Source organism: Rhinopithecus bieti, unplaced genomic scaffold, assembly GCF_001698545.2.
Source record: "Rhinopithecus bieti isolate Rb0 unplaced genomic scaffold, ASM169854v2 scaffold_12070, whole genome shotgun sequence".
NCBI classification, from domain to species: Eukaryota; Metazoa; Chordata; class Mammalia; order Primates; family Cercopithecidae; genus Rhinopithecus; species Rhinopithecus bieti.
This window is the reverse complement of record NW_016807449.1, coordinates 2,630,114-2,652,680: the sequence shown is the minus strand read 5'-3', so window position 1 is coordinate 2,652,680 and position 22,567 is coordinate 2,630,114. Positions and strand designations below refer to the sequence as shown.

Genomic DNA, 22,567 nt, shown 5'->3' with positions numbered 1-22,567 from the left:
GAGGGAACTGGGTGGGGGGCTGGGGCCAGTTGGAGGTGGGGGAAGGGGTCGGATTTTGGGGGAGTCTCTCCCCATTATTCCCCCCACCGAAGTTGGGGGTGGCCAGGTTGCAATGAGGACTGGCCTTTGAACCTGTCGTCTCTTCCCCCCCAGTAGAACTGGGGCTGGGCCACCCGACCCTCTGCCTCCCCAACCCTGGCCCCCCACCCTGTTCCTCAGTGGTAGGCATGTTGAGCGCCTGCCCCTACAGTTCCAAAGCCCCCTTTGAGGCTGCCGCGGCGTCCACATGGGCAGGGATGGGTGGGGGAGGGTGGCAAGGGCTGCGGCGTGTCCAGGGGCCGCCGTATTAATTGATTGTTCTTATTGTCACTGCAGCCACCACGCAGCTGGCTTGCAGCTGATGCTTACGCTCCCCTTACAACACCTCAGTGTATGGTTGGTATAAGGGTTTGTATCATGGGTAAGATCACTCAGCACCGCACACCAGCCCAGCTTAGCCAGGCAGCTCAGGAGCAGCGAGGCGCCCCTCCTCCCGCCCCAGTCGCCCCCGCAGCCTCCCCGCACCCATGGCCCTTTCCTTGTTTGGGTGCCCTTTGTCCCTCCTGCCCCGATCCGTATGCTCTCCGAGAATCTTGCTGATCCCAGGAGGGGAAGGATGAACCCGGTAGGAAAGGCGGTGGCCTCTCCGCTTGGGTTCCACCCAGCCTCTGATGACCTGGCTTTGCGATGTCAGCGGCGAGGTGGCGGGAACACCGAGGGCGGGGCACCAGGCCAGGGCTCCACTGGAACCCTTCAGCCTTCCCTCCCTGCCCCCGTGCTTTCTGTGGGGCTGCTACTGTGCTGGCCCTGGAGAGTCTTTTTGGCTGCTAGTTTTGGGGTGCTCTGCGCCCTTCCTGTCTTCCTTCCTGTGGTTGAGGCCTCCCGAGGGGGCTGGCTGTGGTGTCCAGCCGCTCTCCAGAGGTGGTCAGGAGCTCCCCAAAGTGCATGGAATTGGGGCTTGGGGTGTGGGAGGGACCAAGGGGTAGGCTGCCAGCTGCTGAAGGTGTCAGTAGGTTTTTACTAAAGAACCTTCCACTGTCTAGAGACTTGAGAGAGGGAAAGAGAGAGAGAGGCCTAGACGAACACAATCACATGTTTTCTTTGCTGTTCCTCCCGGGATGGGCCTCTTTTGGGGTTTGGGACTCTGAACCCGAGCGGGGTTCCTTCGCTTTACTTTGATCCTGGTCCTTAAATGCCTTTCCCCACTCCCCTCCTGTGGGTTCAGGGGCCAAGTGGCCCCTCCTTAGAGCACGGGCAGCACCGTCTCCTGGACCCCTGTGTGCCAGCCTCTGCAGACGCAGCTGGTGGGAGGGAGCATGGAGTTGGAGGTGGAGAAGTCGCGGGGGGTGGGCTGTGTGCCTAGTTCAGTGTGACTTGGGGACTGGTGAGGTTGGACAGGTTTTTGAGGCCTCCCCAGCCTTCTTTGTAAATTCACACGAGATAGTCCAGGGCTTTCCAGTGCCCAGCTTGGATGATAATCCTCGTCTTCCCAACTCTAAGGCCTCCTTGAGATTTCTTTGGGGTCCACCACGTCCTCTGCCTGTCTCCAGGTGGTACAGGAGATGTGGTTCCTCTCCCTCTCCTGACTCCCTAGAACCCCCAACTTCCCCTCCCTGTAGCTTTAGCTGACCCCATGGTGGTGGGTGTGGGGTCTGTGCGCGTGCTCAGGTAAGCTTGGGGGCTCCAGGTAAGCGGTCCCGTGTCCCCCCCCGGGAAGCCCGCCTCCTCGCCAGGCCCCCAGGAGTTGCCGAGCCCCCCCCATCCCGCTCGGTTTGGACACCCGCAAGGCCGGCATCGGTAAATGGCACCTTTTTCTCTTCCTCTGGTTGTTATTTGGGGGGGAGCGGGCTGGGGCGGGGCAGGGTATTACGGTTGGTTGAGGACAGCCCCCTAGGCCAGGGCTGGGTGGGGGAACAGGGACTTTTTGGCCTTCCTGATAGCCCCACGTGATCACAGGCCAGGGCTTCAGGCTTGCCTTCTGCTGTGCACTACCCGAGAGCAGCAGTGAGCCTCTCTCCCGTCTCCCCTCTACAACTCCCCTTTCCTGGCAGGCTCAGGCTGGGGTGCGCTCCCAGCGCGTGTTGAGCCAGGGGTGTGGAGGGCGAGATGGGGCGGGGCTGGGGGGAGGCAGAGTCAGTCATCTCAGGTAAGGCAGGGATTTTCAGTAGCACCGCACGGCACCCCATGCTTCCTCCACTGCCCCTCTCCCCTGCTGCAGGGGCCCTGCCAGGCCCCCTGGGAGTGTATAACCCGCCTCTCTGCTCCCTGCCATTTCCTGAAGATTTCTCCCACCCCCTTCTGGTTCATTTTCTGTTCTGATGTCTGTTCCCCCCACACTCACCCCCCTCCAAAAAAAAACAAAAACAGAAAAACCGGTGTGGTCTGGGGTGCGGAGCGTCCCAGCTGGGCCTCCTGCCCTGGCTTGTGTCTCAGGGTGCATGCTTGGGGTTGTGGAGGAGCCCCCTCCCCCACAGCAGAGTCCAGCGTGGAGTTAACCTTCAGTTTCTTTGCAGCGATTTTGGCCGCCCTGGCGGGAGGGGGCTGTTCCATCATGTGGGAGAGGAAGGACGGGGATCCCAGGGGGTGGCGGGTGAGGGTGAACATCTCCCTCGACCAGGAGTGGTTGGGGTGCTGAGAGGAAGCAGAGGCTGAGATGGAGCAGGCCCTTCGCCGGTTTGGGAGAGGGTTGGTCTGGCTGTCAGTTGCCTGGCTGTCTGTTGGGCGTGTGCGTGTGGGTGATGATGGGGACACGGGGCGGGGATTCTGTAGAGCCGGGCCTGTCCTGACTAGAGGACCCTCTGGGGACTCCTCCCCTCCCCCTCCCCACATCTGTTACAGCCGCTTACAAACACGCAGACGGCAAGAAGATTGATGGCAGGAGGGTCCTTGTGGACGTGGAGAGGGGCCGAACCGTGAAGGGCTGGAGGCCCCGGCGGCTAGGTGAGCACGTCCTGCCCTCGACGGGCTCTCAGGGACCCTGGACCTGGTGGCCTTGTTCTCCCTTCTTTGCTGCTTCTGCTTCTCTGTCTCCTGCTGGCTCACGTCTCCCATCGCGTCCTCATCTCCAGCTTCTCTGTTTCGTGGCCATCACATTTCTGACAGCCGCCTGTCTCCTCGTTCTGGGTTACTGTGAGGAGCAGGGGCACCAGCCTGGAGAGGCCTGAGCCCACATGCTGGCGTCCCCACTTGCTTGCTGGGGGTCCCTCTTCCTGCCTCATTGTCCTCCTCTTAGTGGAAATAACCTGAGTTTGCTGCGCTCAGTGTACTGGGTGCCCAGCTTGGCAGTGACGCATTCTGGGGTTGTAAATGTCACTTGCTCATCTGCTTCTGCTGCTTGTTCTTGCTCTTGTTCGCTCTTTTACTGATTCAGCAAGTACCTATTTGATCACCAGCCGTGTGCCAGGCTTCTAGTCAAGAGCAACACAGAGGCAGCCTCTGCCCTCTGAGCCTCCTGCATTCAGTCTCCTCATTGTCGTTCGCGGTCTCAGGCAAGGTCAGTTTGGCTGCAGGTATCAGAAATAAACTTGAGCTTCCTGAAACATAAAAACATAAAAAAAGAAACATAATTCTGTTGATAGAGAATTATGGGCATCCTTTGGAGTTCAGAGGTATGTGATGCCCATGGATCTAAGAGGACCTGGTAGCTGAAGCTGTTAAGAGCTGGGGCAGCCAGGTCAGGCACAGTGGTTCACGCCTGTAATCCCAGCACTTTGGGAGGCCCAGGCGGGTGGATCACGAGGTCAGGAGTTCGAGACCAACCTGGCCAAGATGTTGAAACCCCGTCTCTACTAAAAATACAAAAATTAGGTAGCCGTGGTGGCGGGCACCTGTAATCTCATCTACGCAGCAGGTGGAGGTTGCAGTGAGCCGAGATCAAGTCACTGCATTCCATCCAGCCTGGGTGACAGAGGAAGACTGTCTCAGAAAAAAAAAAAAAAAAAAAAAAGCTGGGATGACTCACCTGTGATGTGTGACGGCCCACAGCTTGCTTCTGCCTGCTTAGCCTCCATGCAGCTGGGGCTGTCCCATGCCTCTTTGCACTGGCCCAGCGCAGGCATGCCACAGGCCCCGGCTTTACACTCAGTCCTGGATGGGTCTCTTGTTTCGGGCTGGGCACATCTGATTGACTCAGTGTTGGGCCTGGGGTCCTGCTACTCAGGCATGCTTATTGACGACTGAATCCTGCAAAGCTGAGTGACAGTTGTCAGAGAAGATGATGATCCCTGGGCAGACACCCAGGCAGTAGTAGCCACTTGGGACTCCTGTCCTGCCTCCCAGCCCTGTGTCCTCGCTCTGGATTCGCCTGTGCTAGGGAGATCACACTCTAAGCTGCTGAGCCTCTGAGTTTACCAGGCATGTTCTTACCTTACTCTGGTCTCTCCGGGGTGGAGTGGGTTCTTACAGCTCTGCTGTTTCCTGTTGGGGCAGGAGAATTCTGGAATCTCAGCCTTTCCAGAATCTCAGACTCTTCTAGTTCAATTGCCATTCAAACTTTTTGTTGGTGTTAGCCAATAACATCTTGACTTGGTGCACCTGCAGAAATACTATAACCTAAAGTTTGAGGAAACAGTTTTTTCTGTGTAGTAAGTATATAGTTGTATTTTATATTCTGCTGTTTTGTTTTTTAAGATGTTGGTTGCAACCCATCAGACTGATGATGTGACTCATTGCTGGGTCATGACTTGAAAATAGTAAAGGCTAGTCTAGCTGCCCTGTGCCTGTGATATGGCAGGTGCCTGGTCTGCTGCCGGCTTCCTATAAGAATATCTCCCTGGCTGGGCGCGGTGGCTCAAGCCTGTAATCCCAGCACTTTGGGAGGCCGAGACGGGCGGATCACGAGGTCGGGAGATCGAGACCATCCTGGCTAACACGGTGAAACCCCATCTCTACTAAAAATGCAAAAAAACTAGCCGGGCGAGGTGGCGGGCGCCTGTAGTCCCAGCTACTCCGGAGGCTGAGGCAGGAGAATGGCGTGAACCTGGAGGCGGAGCTTGCAGTGAGCAGAGATCCAGCCACTGCACTCCAGCCCGGGCGACAGAGCAAGACTCCGTCTCAAAAAAAAAAAAAAAAAAAAAAAAAAAAAAAAAAAGAATATCTCCCTGCAGCCTTTTTTCTATACAGAACTCAGCCCTGCTTCACGGAAGCTTTTCCAGGCAGTGTGGGATAGAGGAGCACTTGAGAAGGCAGGTTCTGCAGCAGACGGCAGTGACAGCCCAGTTCTGCACCTTCCTTGCTGAGTCACTGTGGGCCAGTGACTTGATCTGAGATTGTTTCTCCATCATAACCATGAGGTTCCTTGGGGCTGTTCATCTGTTCGCTTGACACACACACATCCACCTTTCTATACCAGCTGCAGCGCCACCTGCTGGTACCGTGAGCAAGAGCCGAGTGCGCCCACAGTCCAGGTGCCTTGCAGTCTGGTGGGAGAGGCAGGTAGGGGTCGACTCAGACAGGTAGCAAACCTGAAACTCCGGGGAAAGGAAGCGTTTCTGCAACTGTGAGTACGTAGGACTGTGAGGAGAGGCTTCCGGAGGAAGGGATGTTCGGGCTAGCCTTAAGGGTGAGTGGGAGTTCGCCAGAGAAGGAAGGGGAGACCAGTCCAGGGCAAGGAGAATGCGCAGACACTGGCAGGAAGGTGAGCGCGGGGACACTGGGAAAGCCTGGGACGCGCAGCCAGGGGCTGCGGCTCAGACGCTAGCGGGGCCCACTCTTGCTGCTGCTACCACCAGTTGACAAGGAGTTTGGACCTCAGGCTGGGGGACGCCACCAGAGGCTTCTAAGCCGATCACATTTTTGGGTGGAAAGATCTTTAGCTTCGGGCTTGTGTGAGGATGAGGATGATTGGAGGCTGTGAAGTGCGCTGTGGTTAATATGATGCACTTTGGGGTCAAATGTGGGTTCCAGTAACGGCTGTTTCCTAGCGAATGCTTTGTGTGAGTTACTTAAGGAAGATGTGGCTGTCTTGTGATGGGAGTGCGTGGGATGAACTGCAGAGGGGGACCCAACCCTGTGAACACTAAGCCAGGGGCTGCCTTTCTGCATTTGGAGCCGGCTCATTTCTGCTCCTCCGGGCCCTGCCCCTGCCCCTACTGACCCTCTTGTGTGTCTGCCCTGCCCAGGAGGAGGCCTCGGCGGTACCAGAAGAGGAGGGGCTGATGTGAACATCCGGCATTCAGGCCGCGATGACACCTCCCGCTATGATGAGAGGTAAGATTGGGCGACCGGTGTCCTGGGTCGGGGCGGTCACGGGGGGAGCCCGGCCACACAGGTCTGCCCACCTCATCCAGGCCCGGCCCCTCGCCGCTTCCGCACAGGGACCGGGACCGGGACCGTGAGCGGGAGCGCAGAGAGCGGAGCCGGGAGCGAGACAAGGAGCGAGAACGGCGACGCTCCCGCTCTCGGGACCGGCGGAGGCGCTCACGGAGTCGCGACAAGGAGGAGCGGAGGCGCTCCAGGGAGCGGAGCAAGGACAAGGACCGGGACCGGAAGCGGCGAAGCAGCCGGAGCCGGGAGCGGGCCCGGCGGGAGCGGGAGCGCAAGGAGGAGCTGCGTGGGGGCGGTGGCGACATGGCGGAGCCCTCCGAGGCGGGTGATGCGCCCCCTGATGATGGGCCTCCAGGGGAGCTCGGGCCTGACGGCCCTGACGGTCCAGAGGAAAAGGGCCGGGATCGTGACCGGGAGCGACGGCGGAGCCACCGGAGTGAGCGCGAGCGGCGCCGAGACCGGGATCGTGACCGCGACCGTGACCGCGAGCACAAACGGGGGGAGCGGGGCAGTGAGCGGGGCAGGGATGAGGCCCGAGGTGGGGGCGGCGGCCAGGACAACGGGCTGGAGGGTCTGGGCAACGACAGCCGAGACATGTACATGGAGTCTGAGGGCGGCGATGGCTACCTGGCTCCGGAGAATGGGTATTTGTTGGAGGCTGCACCGGAGTGAAGAGGTTCTCTCCACCAGCTATGTTTGGACGCGTTCCTGCCCACCCCCTTGCTGTCATCCCCTCCCCCAACCTTGGCCACCTGAGTTTGTCCTCCAAGGGTAGGTGTCTGATTTCTTCTGGCCCCTTGGATTTAAAAATAAAATTAATTTCCTGTTGATGGTGGGCACCTCGGTTTCTTCCTCACTGCTGTCCTCCCCAGAAGGTTGTCCCTGACTTTTGCTAGCCCTGCTTGGTTTGGTTTCCAGGGAGTAGTTACAACGTGAGGGTTAGGACGTGAGGCTGGCCCTGCCCAGTAGCCAGAGCTGTTGAAGGTGGGGGAGGAGGCCTCTCTAGGGCTCCTTGTCTCCCCTGGTTTTTCACCCTCTTTTCCTTTTTCATCTCTGGCATACATTCCTCAGGGCTGACCATACCCCTGTCTTGGTAGGGGGCTGGGAATTAATTAGGAGGGGACATGATTACTCCAGGGAAGCTGCAGTTTTGAATATGCAAGGAAAGCTGCCATCTGCACGGGAGAGCGGCATACATGGTGAGGAAAGGCAGAAGAAACGCACTGGGCACGGGTGAGATGGGGCAGAGCAGGAAGGGTGGACTCACATCATACTTAGTAGTGACAGGTGTAACGAGCAGAAACAGAAGAAGTCCTACCAGCAATTGAGATTTCAAGCAAATTCCTGGACAAAAGATGAAAGCCATCGGTGGTGAGAACACTTCAGTCTGGTGAGTGCAGAGAAGGAAGCCAGTCAGCCTTGCAGAACCCTAGAGGGTCAAGGCTGCAGCTCCAGGAGAGCGAGGGTGGGAGGCCAGAGGCAGAGCTCGGGACAGAACAGTTGGCCTCCTTGTTGGCACTCAGGATGCCTGGGAGCTGGGCCTGGGGGGTGCCTAGGCAAACCAGCTTGTGTTCAGACCTGCTTGTGTCTTTTAGAAGCATCTCAGCCTGAAGGCAAAGTTGGCCTGGTAACTCAGAGGGTCTGTGACTGACCCACAGGATTTGAGTCTGCTTTTTAATGGTTTCAGTTTTACCAACTAAGGATACCCAGATATTTGAGGAAAAGCAGACCAGAAGATAAATAGAAAAACTGACCCTGGAAGAAATGACTTAGGATTAAAAGAACTTCTTACCTCTAATTAGTATATTTCATAGATACCCCAGATACTGCAACTATAGATTTCTAGTATTGGCTACAAAAAGCCCATTTTGGACTCACATGGCACAAACTGGTTATATAAAGGCTGGACAATAGGCAAAAACTTAGGAAAGGCACCAGAGCGCGGCCAGCTTTGATGAGGTTTGAGGGGGTGTGATCCGTTAAGAGAACACTTAACGGGTGTGTTTCGTGCTTAACTTGCCTTTTCCTTGAGGATGTTTTGCCATTTAGCATGGGGAAGAGACTATCAGGCGGGACTGACTTCCACTGGGCCAAGTTCACAGAGGTTCAGCCAGGCAGCTGGGACTTGACAAAATAGGAGAGGAGGGCACTGAGCTCCCAAATCTACGTGCACCCTCCCTTAGAAGCATCTGCCAAGTCAACTCACTGTCTATGCAAGACCCCCAAGAAACTCATCAGAATGCAGTAACTATGAGGCTAAGGAACTGATGGCCTGGAGACTGCGGCAGCCATGCTGTTTTGGGGCAGACAGGTTGTGGTTCAAGGCCCACCACAGTGGATTGACCCTGCTTGAGATGGCCAGGGTGCCTCAATGTCAGAGTAAGGCCATAACAGGAGAAATCAGACTAAGAGGCTGGGTGCGGTAGCTCACGCCTGTAATCCCAGCGCTTCGGGAAGCGAAGGTGGGTGGAGTACTTGAGGTCAGGAGTTCAAGACCAGCGTGGCCAACTTGGCAAAACCCCTTCTCTACCAAAAATACGAAAAATTAGTCGGGCATGGTCGTGAGCGCCTGTAATCCCAGGTACTTGGGAGGCTGAGGCAGGAGAATTGTTTGAACGTGGGAGGTGGAGGTTGCAGTGAGCCGAGATGGCGCCATTGCACTCCAGCCTGGGCAACAGAGTGAGATTGCATCTCAAAAAGAGTAAATAATAATCAGGCTAAGAAAGCCTAAAACCAGACTTTTTCAGGATTTAGGCAATCTTCTAGCCAGAAGAAAAGTCTGAAAGAAGATAACATTCCGAGTCTCCACACGTACTATTTTTAGTACCCATTATTCAGCATCTACTCAATAGTTACCAGCCTTGCTAGAAAGGACTTAATTTGCTGAAAACCAAGAGGGAAACAAAATAGACAATAGAAAGAGACCCAGGCAGGGGTGATTCAGATGCTGGAGTTATAACTATGAGATACATTCACAAAGTAAGGAGAAGATGGAGAATGTTGAGATATCTGGAATCTGGCTACTTGAGAGGCAGAGGTAGGAGGATTCCTTAAACCAAGGAGTTTGAGATTACAGTGAGCTATGATCACATCACTGCACTACAGCCTGGGTGACAGGAAGACCCTGCCTCAAAAAAAAAAAAAAAAAAAAAAAAAAATCTGGAATCTAACAAAAAGTTAAATGGCAATTCTAGAACTAGAAAACAACTGAAATTAAGAATTAAGTAGGTGGCGGCCAGGCACGGTGGCTCTGTAAACTCAACGTTTTGGGAGGCCAAGGTAGGAGGATCACCTGAGCCCAGGAGATGGAGACAAGCCTAGGCAACATGGCAAAAGCCTTTTCTCTAAAAAAATACAAAAATTAGCCAGACGGTGGTGGCGTGCGCCTATGGTCCCAGATAGGAGGCTGAGGTGGAAGGATCACCTGCGCCCGGGGAGGACAAGGCTGCAGTGAGCCCTGATTCCACAACTGCACTTCAGCCTGGGCAACAAAGTGAGACCCTGTAACAACAACAAGAACAACAAAATACCACACACACAACCACACACACACAAAAACACCACACACACACACAAAAACAAACACCACACACAACCACACACACCACACACACAAAAACACATACACAACACACAACCACACATAAACACACACACCACAAACACCACACACAACCACACACAAGCGCACATAAACACCACACAAACACCACACGTACAAACACCACACACACAAACACACAAATTTAGTAGACAACCAGGCACAGTGGCTCACGCCTGTAATTCCAGCACTTTGGGAGGCCAAGGCAGGCGGATCACCTGAGGTTGGGAGTTCGAGACCAGCCTGGCCAATATGGTGAAGCCCCGTCTCTACTAAAAATACGAAAGTTAGCTGGGCATGGTGGCGGGTGCCTGTAGTCTCAGCTACTCGGGAGGCTGAGGCAGGAGAGTTGCTTGAACCCGGGAGGCGGAGGTTGCAATGAGTCGAGATTGTGTCACTGCACTCCAGCCTAGGGGACAGAGCGAGACTCTGTCTCAAAAAAAAAAAAATTTAGTAGTTCGTGAGACACTAGATAACGTGGAGTCCTCCTTATAAATGCTAGGAAAGATTGACTTGAACAAACTTTTTATTTATTTTGTTTTGGGGGGGTGGGCGGACGGAGTCTTGCTTTGTCAGCCAGGCTGGAGTGCAGTGGCGCGATCTCAGCTCACTGCAAGCTCCGCCTCCCAGGTTCACGCCATTCTCCTGCCTCAGCCTTCCGAGTAGCTGGGACTACAGGCACCCGCCACCATGCCTGGCTAATTGTTTTTTGTTTTTTTTAGTAGAGACAGGGTTTCACCGTGTTAGCCAGGATGGTCTCGATCTCCTGACCTCGTGATCTGTCCGCCTTGGCCTCCCAAAGTGCTGGGATGACAGGCGTGAGCCACCGCGCCTGGGTACAAACTTTTTTTTTTTTGAGAAGGAGTTTCGCTCTTGTCACTCAGGCTGGAGTGTAATGGGCAATCTTGGCTCACTGCAACCTCCGCCTCATGGGTTCAAGCAATTCTCCTGCCTCAGCTTCCTGAGTAACTGGGGTTGCGCCACCACGCCTGGCTAATTTTTGTGTTTTTAGTAGAGACGGGTTTCACCATGCTGGCCAGGCTGGTCTTGAACTCCTCACCTCAGGTGATCCTCCCACCTCAGCCTCCCAAAATGCTGGGATTACAGGCAAGAGCCACCGCGCCTGGCCTCAAACTTTCTTGAAAGAGACATCTCACTACCTCTTTAGGAATAACTGAAGTCATACTTCACTGAAATGAAGGATTTACAAGAAGAAACTGGATCTAATTCAGGAGATTGGTGGAGGGAAGTTCTAGGATGGCAGTTTCTAGACAGCAATTTGGTTCAGAGTTGGGTAAGAGGACTGAAGTTTCCCAAAAGTTTAGAGAGAAGATGGTAAGAGCAGAAAATCAATCTGTAATCTATTAAATCTAAATTGATAAATCAAGGGCCAGATGCAGTGACTACTAAAAATACACAAATTAGCCAGGTGTGGTGGGGGGCATCTGTAATCCCAGCCACTCAGGAGGCTGGGGTAGGAGAATCGCTTGAACCCGGGAGGTGGAAGTTGCAGTGAGCTGAGATCGTGCCACTGTACTCCAGCCAAGGCAACACAGCGAGACTTCATCTCAAAAAAATTAAAAAATAGCCATGCACGGTGGCTCATGCCTGTAATCCCAGCACTTTGGGAGGCCGAGGAGGGTGCATCACGAGGTCAGGAGTTCAAGACCAGTCTGGCCAATATGGTGAAACCCCGTTTCTACTAAAATTATAAAAAATTAGCTGGGTGTGGTGGCGCACGCCTGTAGTCCCAGCTGCTTGGGAGGCTAAGACAGAAGAATCACTTGAACCCAGGAGGCAGAGGTTGCAGTGAGTGGAGATCGCAGCCACTGCACTCCAGCCTGGGTGACAGAGAGAGACTCCACGTCAAATAAATGGATAGATAGATGACGGATATATATATATAGAGAGAGAGATAAATAGCATGTTACTTAGACACAGAAGCAGCTCTCAGACTAAACATCTGTAAGTTCCCTCTCGCAGTGAGTAGAGTTAGGAGAGGTACAGAGGCTGGTGTTTTTCACTATTAGCCTGTCTGTGTTATTTGATTTTGTTTTAATCCCATAAAGACACTACTTTTTGCTAAAGAGAGAACTACAGTGAAGGAGCCGGACAAACCTACTTTAGTCCTCCCACTTGGAACAAGCCTTTTTCTGGACTCCATATCGCCACCCAGTGGAAACAGAAGAGCAGCAGCCAGACTTCTCGAAAGTCTTGTCCACATCTCAGCCTCTCTAGAGCATGATACCACTGACCACTTCCTTTTATTATTATTTATTTATTTATTTAATTTTCTGAGACGGAGTTTCACTCTTATTTCCCAGGCTGGAGTGTAATGGTGCAATCTTGGCTCACTGCAACCTCCACTTCTGGGTTCAAGCGATTCTCCTGCCTCAGCCTCCCAAGTAGCTGGGATTACAGGCACCCGCCACCATGCCCAGCTAATTTTTTCAATTTTCAGTAGAGACAGGATTTCATCATGTTGACCAGGCTGGCCTCAAACTCCCAACCTCAGGTGATCCACCCGCTTCAGCCTCCCAAAATGCTTACAGGCGTGAGCACCACGCCTAGCCTCACGTTTTTTTTTTTTTTTTTTTTTTTTTGAGATGGAGTTTCACTCTTGTTGCTCAAGCTGGAGTGCAATTGCATGATCTCGGCTTACCGCAACCTCTGCCTCCCGGGTTCAAGCAGTTCTCCTGCCTCAGCCTCCCCAGTAGTTGGGATTACAGGCACGCACCACCACGCCTGGCTAATTTTGTATTTTTAGTAAAGATGGGGTTTATCCATGTTGGTCAGGCTGGCCCTGAACTCCTGACCTCAGGTGATCCACCTGCCTTGGTCCCCCAAAGTGCTGGGATTACAGGCATGAGCCACCACGCCCAGCTACACTTCTTCTTTTTAAGAACACTCTCAGGCAGGCACAGTGGTTCATGCCTGTAAACTCAGCACTTTGGGAGGCTGAGGCAGGAGGATTGTTTGACCCCAGGAGTTCAAGACCAGCCTGAGCAACAAAGACCCCCCCGTCTAAAATAAACAAAAAGATAAAATTTAAAAACCTCTCTTCTCATGGTTTCACCCACCTGGGTTTCTGCCTACATTTCAGGCCATTCTCTGCTGTCCTCCTGACTTTTAAGTGTTAGAGAGGTTTGAGGACCAGTCCTAGGCCCTCTTAATATTCGCTTGCCCCTGACATTCTAATCCACTCCTGTGGATTTATTTACCACCTATGCCCCAATACTCAAACATGCCTGCAGACCAGGTTGCTCTTTTGAGCCCTAGACCTAGATCGATAGTTTCTCCCCATGAATTCTGCATAGGCTCCTCAAATTCAAAATATCCAGTATCGGTCAGGCAAGGTGGCTCATGCCTGTAATCCCAGCACTTTGGGAGGCTGAGGTGGGTGGATCACTTGAGGTCAGGAGTTCGAGACCAGCCTGGCCATCATGGTGAAATCCCGTCTCTACGAAAAATACAAAAATTTGGCAGGCGTGGAGTTGTGCATGAGTAGTCCCAGCTACTCAGGAGGCTGAGGCAGAAGAATCGCTTGAACCCGGGAGGCAGAGGTTGCAATGAGCTGAGATCGCGCCACTGCACTTGAGTCTGGACAGAGGGAAGACTCTGCCTCTGAAAACAAACAAAATATCCAGTATCCCTCCTTCAGTGTAGACCATCTTAAAAATGGCACCAAAGCACCTCAATACTGTCTTCTCCTGCACCTCCCAATCCTCATATATAGCCAAGCACCAAGGCTTATCCAGACATTTCCACATCTGCCCACCCATCTTCTGTGCCTTGGCCCTGGTGCCAGCTGCCACCGGGATGGCTGTGGTACCCTCCTAAGCTGCCCCGCTGCTTCTCCTCTTGTTCTTGTCCAAACCAGTCTCCATAGTGGCTACAGTGATTTTTTTTTTTTTTCCCCATAGATATGCAGTCTCACTATATTGCCCATGCTGGTCTTGAACTCCTGGGCTCAAGTAGTCCTCTCGCTGCATGCAGCCTCTCAAAGTGCTAGGATTACAGGTGTGAGCCACTGCGCTCAGCCCAGTGATTTTTTTTTTGTTTGTTTTTTTGAGACAGGGACTCACTCTTTCACCCAGGTATAGTGCAGTGGTGTGATCATAGCTCACTCCTGCCTCGACCTCCTGGGCCCAAGCGATCCTCTCACCTCAGCCTCTAGAGCAGCTGGGACTACAGGCACATGCCACCACGCCTAGTTAATTTTTTTTTTTTTTTTTTTGTAGAGATGGGGTTTCACCATGTTGTCCACGCTGGTCTTAAACTCCTGGGCTAAAGTGATCCTCCCACCTCAACCTCCCAAAGTGTTGGGATTATGTGCTGGGATTACAGGCCTGAGACACAGCGCCCGCTCTGCCCAGAGCTCTTTTAAGCGATGGAGTCTCGTTCTGTCAGGCTGGAGTGCAGTTGCCATCTCGGCTCACTGCAACCTCCGCCTCCTGGGCTCAAGCAATTCTGCCTCCCACTCTCGTGTGGCTGAGAGTACCGGCGCACACCACCATGCCGGCTATTTTTTTGTATTTTCGTAGAGACGGGGTTTCACCATGTTGCCCAGGCTGGTCTCGAACTTCTGAGCTCAAGCTATCCGCCCCCCAAAGTGCTAGGATTATAGGCGTGAGCCACCGCGCCCGGCCCCAGTGATCTTAAAATACAAATCTGAGGCCCAACCTGGGCGACAGAGCGAGGCTCCGTCTCAATAATAATAATAATAGGCCGGGCGCGGTGGCTCAAGCCTGTAATCCCAGCACGTTGGGAGGCCAAGACGGGCGGATCACAAGGTCAGGAGATCGAGACCACCCTGGCTAATACGGTGAAACCCCGTCTTTACTAAAGAATACAAAAAACTAGCCGGGCGACGAGGCGGGCGCCTGTAGTCCCAGCTACTTGGGAGGCGGAGGCAGGAGAATGGCGTAAACCCGGGAGGCGGAGCTTGCAGTGAGCTGAGATCCGGCCACTGCACTCCAGCCTGGGTGACAGAGCCAGACTCCGTCTCAAAAAAAAAAAAATTAAAAAAAAATAAATAAATAATAATACAAATTTGAGTGTCATATTTTACTCTTAGGAGTTTGCATGAAGCCCGAAATCCTCAAGGCTCATATGCCAACGCAGGAGCCCAGGCATAAACTGTATCCGGCCGGCCTTTTCACCTCATCATCAACCAATCCTAACTCTGCTTCCAGCCCCGTGGGCTCTTTCTGCGTGGTGGGGGTGACCCAAGCTCCACCTCTTGTTCATCTTACCTCCCAGGACTGTATGTCAATGTCCCTGCTCTAGGATCTCCTTCGTCTTCTAGATCCTTACCTCCCCACTCTCAGCTCTCATTACAGCCGTGGCTGGTCGTCTACCTCCCCCATAGACTGGAAGCTCCGTTCGGGCCGTGGGCTTGGCTGCCCTGCTCACCACAGTGTCCATGCCTTGGGCCCAGATGTTTCACAGGAGTTTGTTGAATGTGGGAAAAGAATGGACAGGGGATAGACAGGTGTGGAGGGCAGGCTGACACTGATCCTGAAAGGGAAACACAGACCGAACCTACAATGGGAGGAGTCACCAACAGGACGGACTGGCCGGGACAGAGGGCAGGGCCGCGGGTGGCGCGCGGCAGGGGGGTCGGGGCAGTCCGGCGCGGGGGAGCTGGGCGCTCTCCAAGCTACGCCTCCGCAGCGCCGCGTGGCCTGCGCAGCCCCGCCTCCTCGCCGCGCCGGGCAGGCGGGCGGCCTGGCAGCTGTGGCGCGACATGGCGCGCTGGTGGAGCCGCTGGGGCTGGAGCGGGGTAAATCGCGCGCCAGGGGCCCTGCCCACCCGGGCCGCGGCCTGCATACCCAGCCCCCGGTCCCGCCCTTCCCGGGCCCAGGCCCATGCGGGTGGGCCAGCGGACCCGGCGGGGTGGGCGGGGCGGGCCGCCTGGGCCGGGCGGTCGCGGGGTGTGGGAGGCTCCCTGAGCCCGGGCCGGGGCGGGGGACGCCCGCCTTACACCCCGGCCTGTGGAGGGGTCCCGGGGCCGCAGGGCGCCCGGCTGGTGGCGGTCTCTCCTGCGCCACCCTGGACTCTGCGGGGTGTCCGACTGGGCTTCGGCGGTCCTCCCCGGACTGTGCGCTCGGCCTCACTCCGCCGCTCTCCTTGCTTCTCTGCGTATCTGGGTCTCTGCGCCCCGCCCCCGCCCCGCAGACGTGTCCCGGGCGGTTGAGCTCCTCGAGCGGCTCCAGCGCAGCGGGGAGCTGCCCCCGCAGAAGCTGCAGGCCCTCCAGCGAGTCCTGCAGAGCCGCTTCTGCTCCGCTATTCGAGAGGTGAGCGGCGCGCGGCGCAAGGGCGCGAGCTGGTGACCGCCGTCCTCTTCCTCCTCCTCCTGCTCGTCCCGAGCCCGGGGACTACGCCTCCCGGCAGTTCCCGAGGCGGCCAGCCTTGGGGTTCCCACGCTTCAGCTCAGTGGTTCTTCGGGAGTTGTAGTTTCCTCGGGCTCCGGTTGCGGGGGCGGGGCGGATCCTTGCGTGGCAGCGGGAGAGGGTCTAGGGGCCCGGACTCCTGCGTCTAGGGCTGGAGGAACTGGCAGCTCCCTGATGCCGCTGCCTCCTCACCCAGGTGTATGAGCAGCTTTATGACACGCTGGACATCACTGGCAGCGCCGAAATCCGAGCCCATGCCACAGCCAAGGTGGGCCCCGCACCTCATTGCTCCTGGTGTCTATTTAACTGCCTGGTCGAGCTCAGTATCTCCTTCATGCCAGTCATTTCTGTTTCCTCCCTCATGATTTTTGCTAAATCTATGTGCCACTCTTACCATTATTAAATAATCGCACATTTTTAACTTAAATGTCATACGAAGGCGTCTTTAGCAACTGCAAATGGAAACCAGTGTGGCATGACTGGCTAGAAGATAACCTTCAACATCTGTACAGTGCAAACCAGGAAAGTCATGGCGCTCTGACCTCTCACTGCACAATAGTGAGATGCTACCTCTTGCTGCTGCCCGGAGGCTCCGATCTCCCTCCAGGCCTGGCTTTCCTCTGTTTAAAAGTAAGATTGCGGCCAGGCACGGTGACTCACGCCTGTAATCCCAACACTTTGGGAGGCCGAGGCAGGTGGCTCACTTGAGGTCAGGAGTTCGAGACCAGCCTGGCCAACATGGTGAAACCTCGTCTCTATAGAAATAAAAAAAAAAAAAAAAAAGCTGATCGTGGTGGCGGGTGCCTGTAATCCCAGCTATTCGGGAGGCTGAGACAGGAGAATCGCTTGAACCCAGGAGGCCGAGGTTGCAGTGAGCCAAGATCATGCCACTGCACTCCAGCCTGGGCGACAGAGCGAGACTTCATCTCAAAAAAAAAAAAAAAAAAAAAAAAGATTGGCAAGTATGGGGTATTCAAGACACACACCAAATGGACACTTTCTCTTGCAAGTGAACAGAAAGGGACGCACAGTCATTACAGGGGAATCTTGCATTGTGCCATGGCACGTGTCCCATGCTTGGGGATAGTAACCCAGGCTAAATCGCTGTCCTCGGTTCAGATCCCCCACCCCAGCCTTCTTGCCCACCTGGAAGGGGCCCTCATCTTCAGTCGCTTTCTCTCTCCCAGGCCACAGTGGCTGCCTTCACAGCCAGCGAGGGCCACGCACATCCCAGGGTAGTGGAGCTACCCAAGACGGATGAGGGCCTGGGCTTCAACATCATGGGTGGCAAAGAGCAGAACTCGCCCATCTACATCTCCCGGGTCATCCCAGGGGGTGTGGCTGACCGCCATGGAGGCCTCAAGCGTGGGGACCAACTGTTGTCGGTGAACGGTGTGGTGAGTGGAGGGCTGAGGCAGTACTGCGGGACACAGTCTGTCTAAGGTAGCATAGCCCCTGCTTTTGACATTCACTCAACACACACTGACTGAGCTCTGCCTCTATGGCTAGCCCTGTGCTGGCCAATGTTACAGACCCTGAGAGATGTTGGTCTCAGCTCCTACACTCAACCTTCCCTCTCTAGGGAGGGCAATAGGCCCCGGCTGAAATAGTCCTAAGCCAGAGACATAATAATGAGGAAGTGCAAAGTACTGTGACAGCCCAGATGTGGCACTAGGCCAGCATAGATACAGAAAAGTTTTGCAGAGTAAGGAATATTTGGGTTGGGTGTTGAAGGATGAGTAGGAGTTCTCCAGGCAAACAAGGTAAAGGGTGTTCCTGCTGAGGGTACTGTAGATAAGGATAATGACTTGGCATACCTCTGAGCTGAAAAGAAAGGGCTTAGTTCTGATGGAGGTCTGGGGCATGCAGGTAATTAAAATCACTGTGGTTAGGCCGGGTGTGGTGGCTCACACCTGTAATCCCAGCAATTTGGGAGGCTGAGGTAGGTGGATCACTTAAGGTCAGCAGTTCAAGACCAGCCTGGCCAACATCGTGAAACCCCGTCTCTACTAAAAGTACAAAAAATCAGGCGTGGTGGCAGGCATCTGTAATCCCAGCTACTTGGGAGGTGAGGCAGGGGAATCGCTTGAACCTGGGAGGCAGAGGTTGCAGTGAGCCGAGATAGTGCCACTGCATTCCAGCAAGAGTGACAGAGTGAGACTCCCTCTCAAAAAAAAAAAAAAAAAAAAAATCATTGTGGTTAGAGTTGAGGGAGGCATTCCTGGAGAGGTAGCTGGGGTCAGCCATACAGGACCTGAGTGCCAGCCTGAGAATCCGGGACTTTGTCCCATGGGTGCTGGGGAGCTATGGGAGGGGTGAGCCAGGGATAAGCTCAGCTTGCAGGTGCAGAAGGACCCCTCTGGGACCCTATGGGAGTTGAACTGAGGGGAGAGACTAGAAGCCAGAAGGCCAGGGAGGAGGCTGGGCTAAGTCTAGAGGAAAGGGGACAAGGCCTGAGCTGGCCCAGGGCTGTGGGGACAAAGAAGAGGGAGTCAAGGCAGGCGGGCATTAGTGGGCTGTGTGCAGGGAAGCCACAAAGATGGGTCTGGATGTTTGAGCAGGGACTGAGGGAACATGGGGCTGTCCCTAACATGGGAAACCTGGGAGGTTTTGGAGGAGGACACTGAACCAGGAGTTAATGACTCTCCCACGAGGAGGACATGAGGTGTTAGCATCTCAGGGCTGGCACCAGGCTCACCAACAGTGGGTCCCATCTCCCAGTGGGGGCTGGGCGAGGGCAGCGGGCCCCAGGCCCAGCTGTCTGTGTTGGGCCCCGCAGAGCGTTGAGGGTGAGCAGCATGAGAAGGCGGTGGAGCTGCTGAAGGCGGCCCAGGGCTCGGTGAAGCTGGTCGTCCGTTACACGCCGCGAGTGCTGGAGGAGATGGAGGCCCGGTTCGAGAAGATGCGCTCTGCCCGCCGGCGCCAGCAGCATCAAAGCTACTCGTGAGTCCCTGGGTCACCACATCCCTGGGGCCTCCACTGGCTCCCTTTAACCCCAGGCTCCCAAACCAGGGCAGTGCTTCCTGGACCTTCCGGCCCTGGCCCCTCCTCTGGGATCCCGACCCTTGACCCCTGGCCCAGGCTCTCACCCCAGGCTAGTCTGGCCAAATCCCCTGGGGACCCCTTAGCTTCCTTCCATCCCAAGATATGGAACCTACTGTGGCTGGGATCCCTCAGCCCACTTCCCTGGGCCCTTGCCTCTGCAACCCCAGTCCTGCCTCTCTCATCACCCGGCGCCCCCCTGATCCCGGGTCCCTTCTCCACCCTTCTTGCAGGTCCTTGGAGTCTCGAGGCTGAAACCACAGATCTGGGCGCTCACACGCATTCTCTCCCTGTACAGTATTTATTGTCCCTGGCACTTTATTTAAAAGTCTTTTACCCTCACGGAGTGTCTGTGTGTCTGTCCTGCATCCCTGGGTTGGTGTCTTGAGATGTGGAGGGAATGCGAGGAGCTGAGGTCAGGCCAAGCCCTTGAGAAGCCCTTTTCAGAGTCTGAGGACAGAGGCTGAGACCTCTCCCTAGGTCTGAAGGCGGAGACAGGCCGGCTTCCAAGGGACTAGTCCGAGGGCGGAGGCCGGGACCCAGTCTGGGTCTGAGTGCAGGGGCAGAACTGAGGACAACGCCGCCAACCCTTAAGAGCGTCTGAGGGCGAAGGCCAAGTCCCTTCCTCCAGAGTCCTGAAACGCAGCCGGAGCCAGTGGGCGGCCTCTGTGTGGGCGGGGAGGAGCGAACCATTAGCCTCGTCCGCCGGGGGAACCCTGCAGGCCGCACTACCGTCTGCGTGGGAGTCGCGGGTGGGGGTGCTGCGTGCAGTTCCCGAGGCGGGCGCAGGGCTGCAGAATGAGGTGCCCTCGCCCACCGGGCGCTCACTCCACCTTCCAACCAGAGCGCGTCTTTCCGGAAGCTGCCCCCGCCTTGAAATCCAACCTTTAGTCCCATCCCGCTGCCTGCCCAGCCCTCGTGTCCCGTGCGGCGCGAGGGCTAAGGCGCGCCACAGCCGGGAGCCGAGGTCGCGACTCGCGTTCCACGGCGCGCGCTACTCGCTCCAGGTGACATCATCCCCCTGCCGGGCTCCGCCCCCCGCCCCAGCCGCCGCACGCCGCGCGCCTATTGGTCGACGCGCCTTATGCCCCGCCTGTCGCTCTCCGCCCGCGCGACCCCTCCCTGCCGGTGTGGAGGCGGGGTCTAGTCGCCGGCCGGCGCCGACGCTGCCTCCCATTGGCCGCTCGTCGCCGTCTGTCAGTCTCCTGTTAAAGGGGCCACGACCGCCCGGGAGCCGTGGGGGGGGAGGGGGAGGGAGGAGGAATTTTTTTGGGGGGAAGGTGGGATTTGGGGGGCGCTGGTGGGCACCCCTGGATCTGGTGGCTGCGGCCTCGCAGGGGGAGGCTGATCAGTGACAGGGGCAGGGGCTATTTTGGGGGTAGAAGGCAGTGAGACCGTGAGGGGGAGGGGGGTCCCCAGCGCCCGAGCCGGAGCCAGAGACGCGGAGCCCGCGCGAGCGTCGGAGACAGGGCTCCAGGGCTCCGAAGCGACAGAGCCGGGCTCCGGCCGCTGCCAGGGGCCCCGCCCGGCCCCTCCACTCCACCCCACGTCCCTCCTGCAGCCCAGCTCCGCCCGCAGCCGCCGCGGACCAGGCAGGTAAGATCCCGGCCCGGCCCTCCTGGCAGCGCCCACCCCGGGGACCCCTTGGCGAGCCTCCCCCGCCTCCCCGAGATCCCGGATTCCCTTCCTCATCCCAGGGGACCCCCGAGCCCAGATTTCACAGCCCAACCCCGGGGACTCAGGCGTGCCCCTCCCGGCGCCCAGAGTCCGCGACCGAACCCTAGAATCCCAGGCGTACCGCCGCCTCGCGCCTCCTCCAGGGCCCAGGAGCTTGGATTTCCCGGTCCGGCCCCGGGACCCCTCTCGAGCCTAGATCCCCCTTCCTGACCCTGTCTTGGGAGCTCCAGACACCCGCCGCGGCGGTGCCAGACTCCCCAGGCGCGTCCGCATAGTCCCGGCTTCGCGCACCCAGTCTCCCGTCGCCAGCCTCAGGCTTGCACAGCCGGCCGCTTCCCTCGGTCCAGGCAGGCTCGGCGGCTGCCCTGGACACAGGCCCGCTCTGGAGCTGTCCATGGTCAGCGCGCTCGGCAGCTTCGCCTCCCCCCACCGCCCGCCGCCGCCACCAGGGAGGGGGCGCAGGCGGCGCGGGGATCTCCCCCGCCGCGCCTTTGACCCGGGAATACCCGGGCCCTCCCCGACCCGGGCGCCCCGGCCTCAGGGTTCCGCCGGCCAGGCTTGTGGCCCAGTCCTTGGCACCCCAGGTTCCTGGGACTCCAGCTGCTCCCTGAGGAGCCAGGGCTTCTGAATTTTTCTGTTCTGGTCGCCGTGCAGACCATGGCACCCGGGCATGCAGCTCCCACCCCATTCGGGTAGCCTGTCCGTGCCTACACCTCTGCTGGCCCCAGGTGGTAGCCCTCACCCCGTCAGAACCTAGGAATCCTGTTCCCCAGCGTTTGCTCTGCTTAGAACCTCGTTCAACAGCCCCTGTGCCCTGCAGACACACAGACTCAACCTCCTGGCACCCAGCATCTGCTCCCTGAGGGACTCAGGCGCCATGACTCGCTTCCTTTGGGGGACCCAGAGTGTGATTCTTAATGCAGTTCTCTGACTTCTGTTCACACTCCCCGCTTGGGGACCTACATGTCCTGGTCCCAGTCTTGTATCCCCTCAGGGTCCCAGGAGTTCAGACCCCAGCTTCTGTACTTCCCACCAGCTTTTACCCAGGCTGTCTGCCTCAACTCTTTCTCCAAACAAGACCTCAGGCTCTCAGCTTCCAATCCCCCATCATTTACCTCCACATGGATTCAGGAGTCTAGGCTCCCAGCTCTGTCCACTGCCTCCCCAGCAGTTATCTGGTTCTTCAGCTCTCACTTTTAGGAACCAAGTCTTCACAGCCTCATCACTCTGCCCCATCAACTTTACATCTCCTGTGGCCTTAACAAACCCCTGTCTCATCCTCATGTCACCCCAAGTGGTGGGCTTCAGGACTCTCTCCCCTAAGACGCAGCTTCTTGAGATGTTTCTAGCACTCCATTGCCCCCTGAGGCTCAGATGAGTTCCCATTCTCCAAGCACACTCTCCCAGGCCAATAAGCCGAACACACATCACTTCCTCCAGATATATTCTGTGGCCTGGGCTCACAGAAGTTACCTGCTGCCATACAAATTTCTTTATTTCTTTTCTTTTCTTTTCTTTCTTTCTTTCTTTTTTTTTTTTTTTTTTTTTT

The 22,567-nt window shown here is 56.3% G+C and overlaps 4 protein-coding genes across 6 annotated transcripts in view; 3 read left to right on the top strand and 1 right to left on the bottom strand.

The window, feature by feature from the left end:
• Positions 1-7,140, top strand: part of SNRNP70 (small nuclear ribonucleoprotein U1 subunit 70) — a 23,287-nt gene extending 16,147 nt beyond the window's left edge. The window contains exons 8-10 of one of the 2 annotated variants that reach the window (XM_017882244.1): positions 2,878-2,979; positions 6,159-6,246; positions 6,354-7,140. In XM_017882244.1, the coding sequence (XP_017737733.1) occupies positions 2,878-2,979; positions 6,159-6,246; positions 6,354-6,975 (812 nt within the window). In that variant the 3' untranslated portion in view covers positions 6,976-7,140. Of the gene's footprint in view, positions 1-2,877; positions 2,980-6,158; positions 6,247-6,326 lie in introns of both variants that reach the window. The other variant, XM_017882243.1, reaches the window with a different exon arrangement.
• A 7,849-nt stretch (positions 7,141-14,989) lies between these two features.
• On the top strand, positions 14,990-19,683 carry LIN7B (lin-7 cell polarity scaffold B). Its single transcript, XM_017882038.1, has 7 exons — positions 14,990-15,127; positions 15,581-15,689; positions 16,085-16,203; positions 16,496-16,567; positions 17,487-17,696; positions 19,079-19,242; positions 19,575-19,683. Exons 1-7 carry the CDS (start codon positions 14,990-14,992, stop codon positions 19,594-19,596), a joined length of 834 nt encoding a protein of 277 aa, XP_017737527.1. The 3' UTR covers positions 19,597-19,683.
• On the bottom strand, positions 19,624-20,387 carry CUNH19orf73 (chromosome unknown C19orf73 homolog). Its single transcript, XM_017882242.1, has one exon. The coding sequence runs from the start codon at positions 20,236-20,238 to the stop codon at positions 19,681-19,683; it is 558 nt and encodes a 185-aa protein (XP_017737731.1). The 5' UTR covers positions 20,239-20,387; the 3' UTR covers positions 19,624-19,680.
• A 217-nt stretch (positions 20,388-20,604) lies between these two features.
• PPFIA3 (PPFI scaffold protein A3) overlaps positions 20,605-22,567 on the top strand; it is a 31,487-nt gene continuing 29,524 nt past the window's right edge. Inside the window, exon 1 of one of the 2 annotated variants that reach the window (XM_017882239.1) lies at positions 20,605-20,937. The gene's annotated coding sequence lies outside the window, so the exon portion shown is untranslated. The remainder of the gene's footprint in view (positions 20,938-22,567) is intronic. The other variant, XM_017882240.1, reaches the window with a different exon arrangement.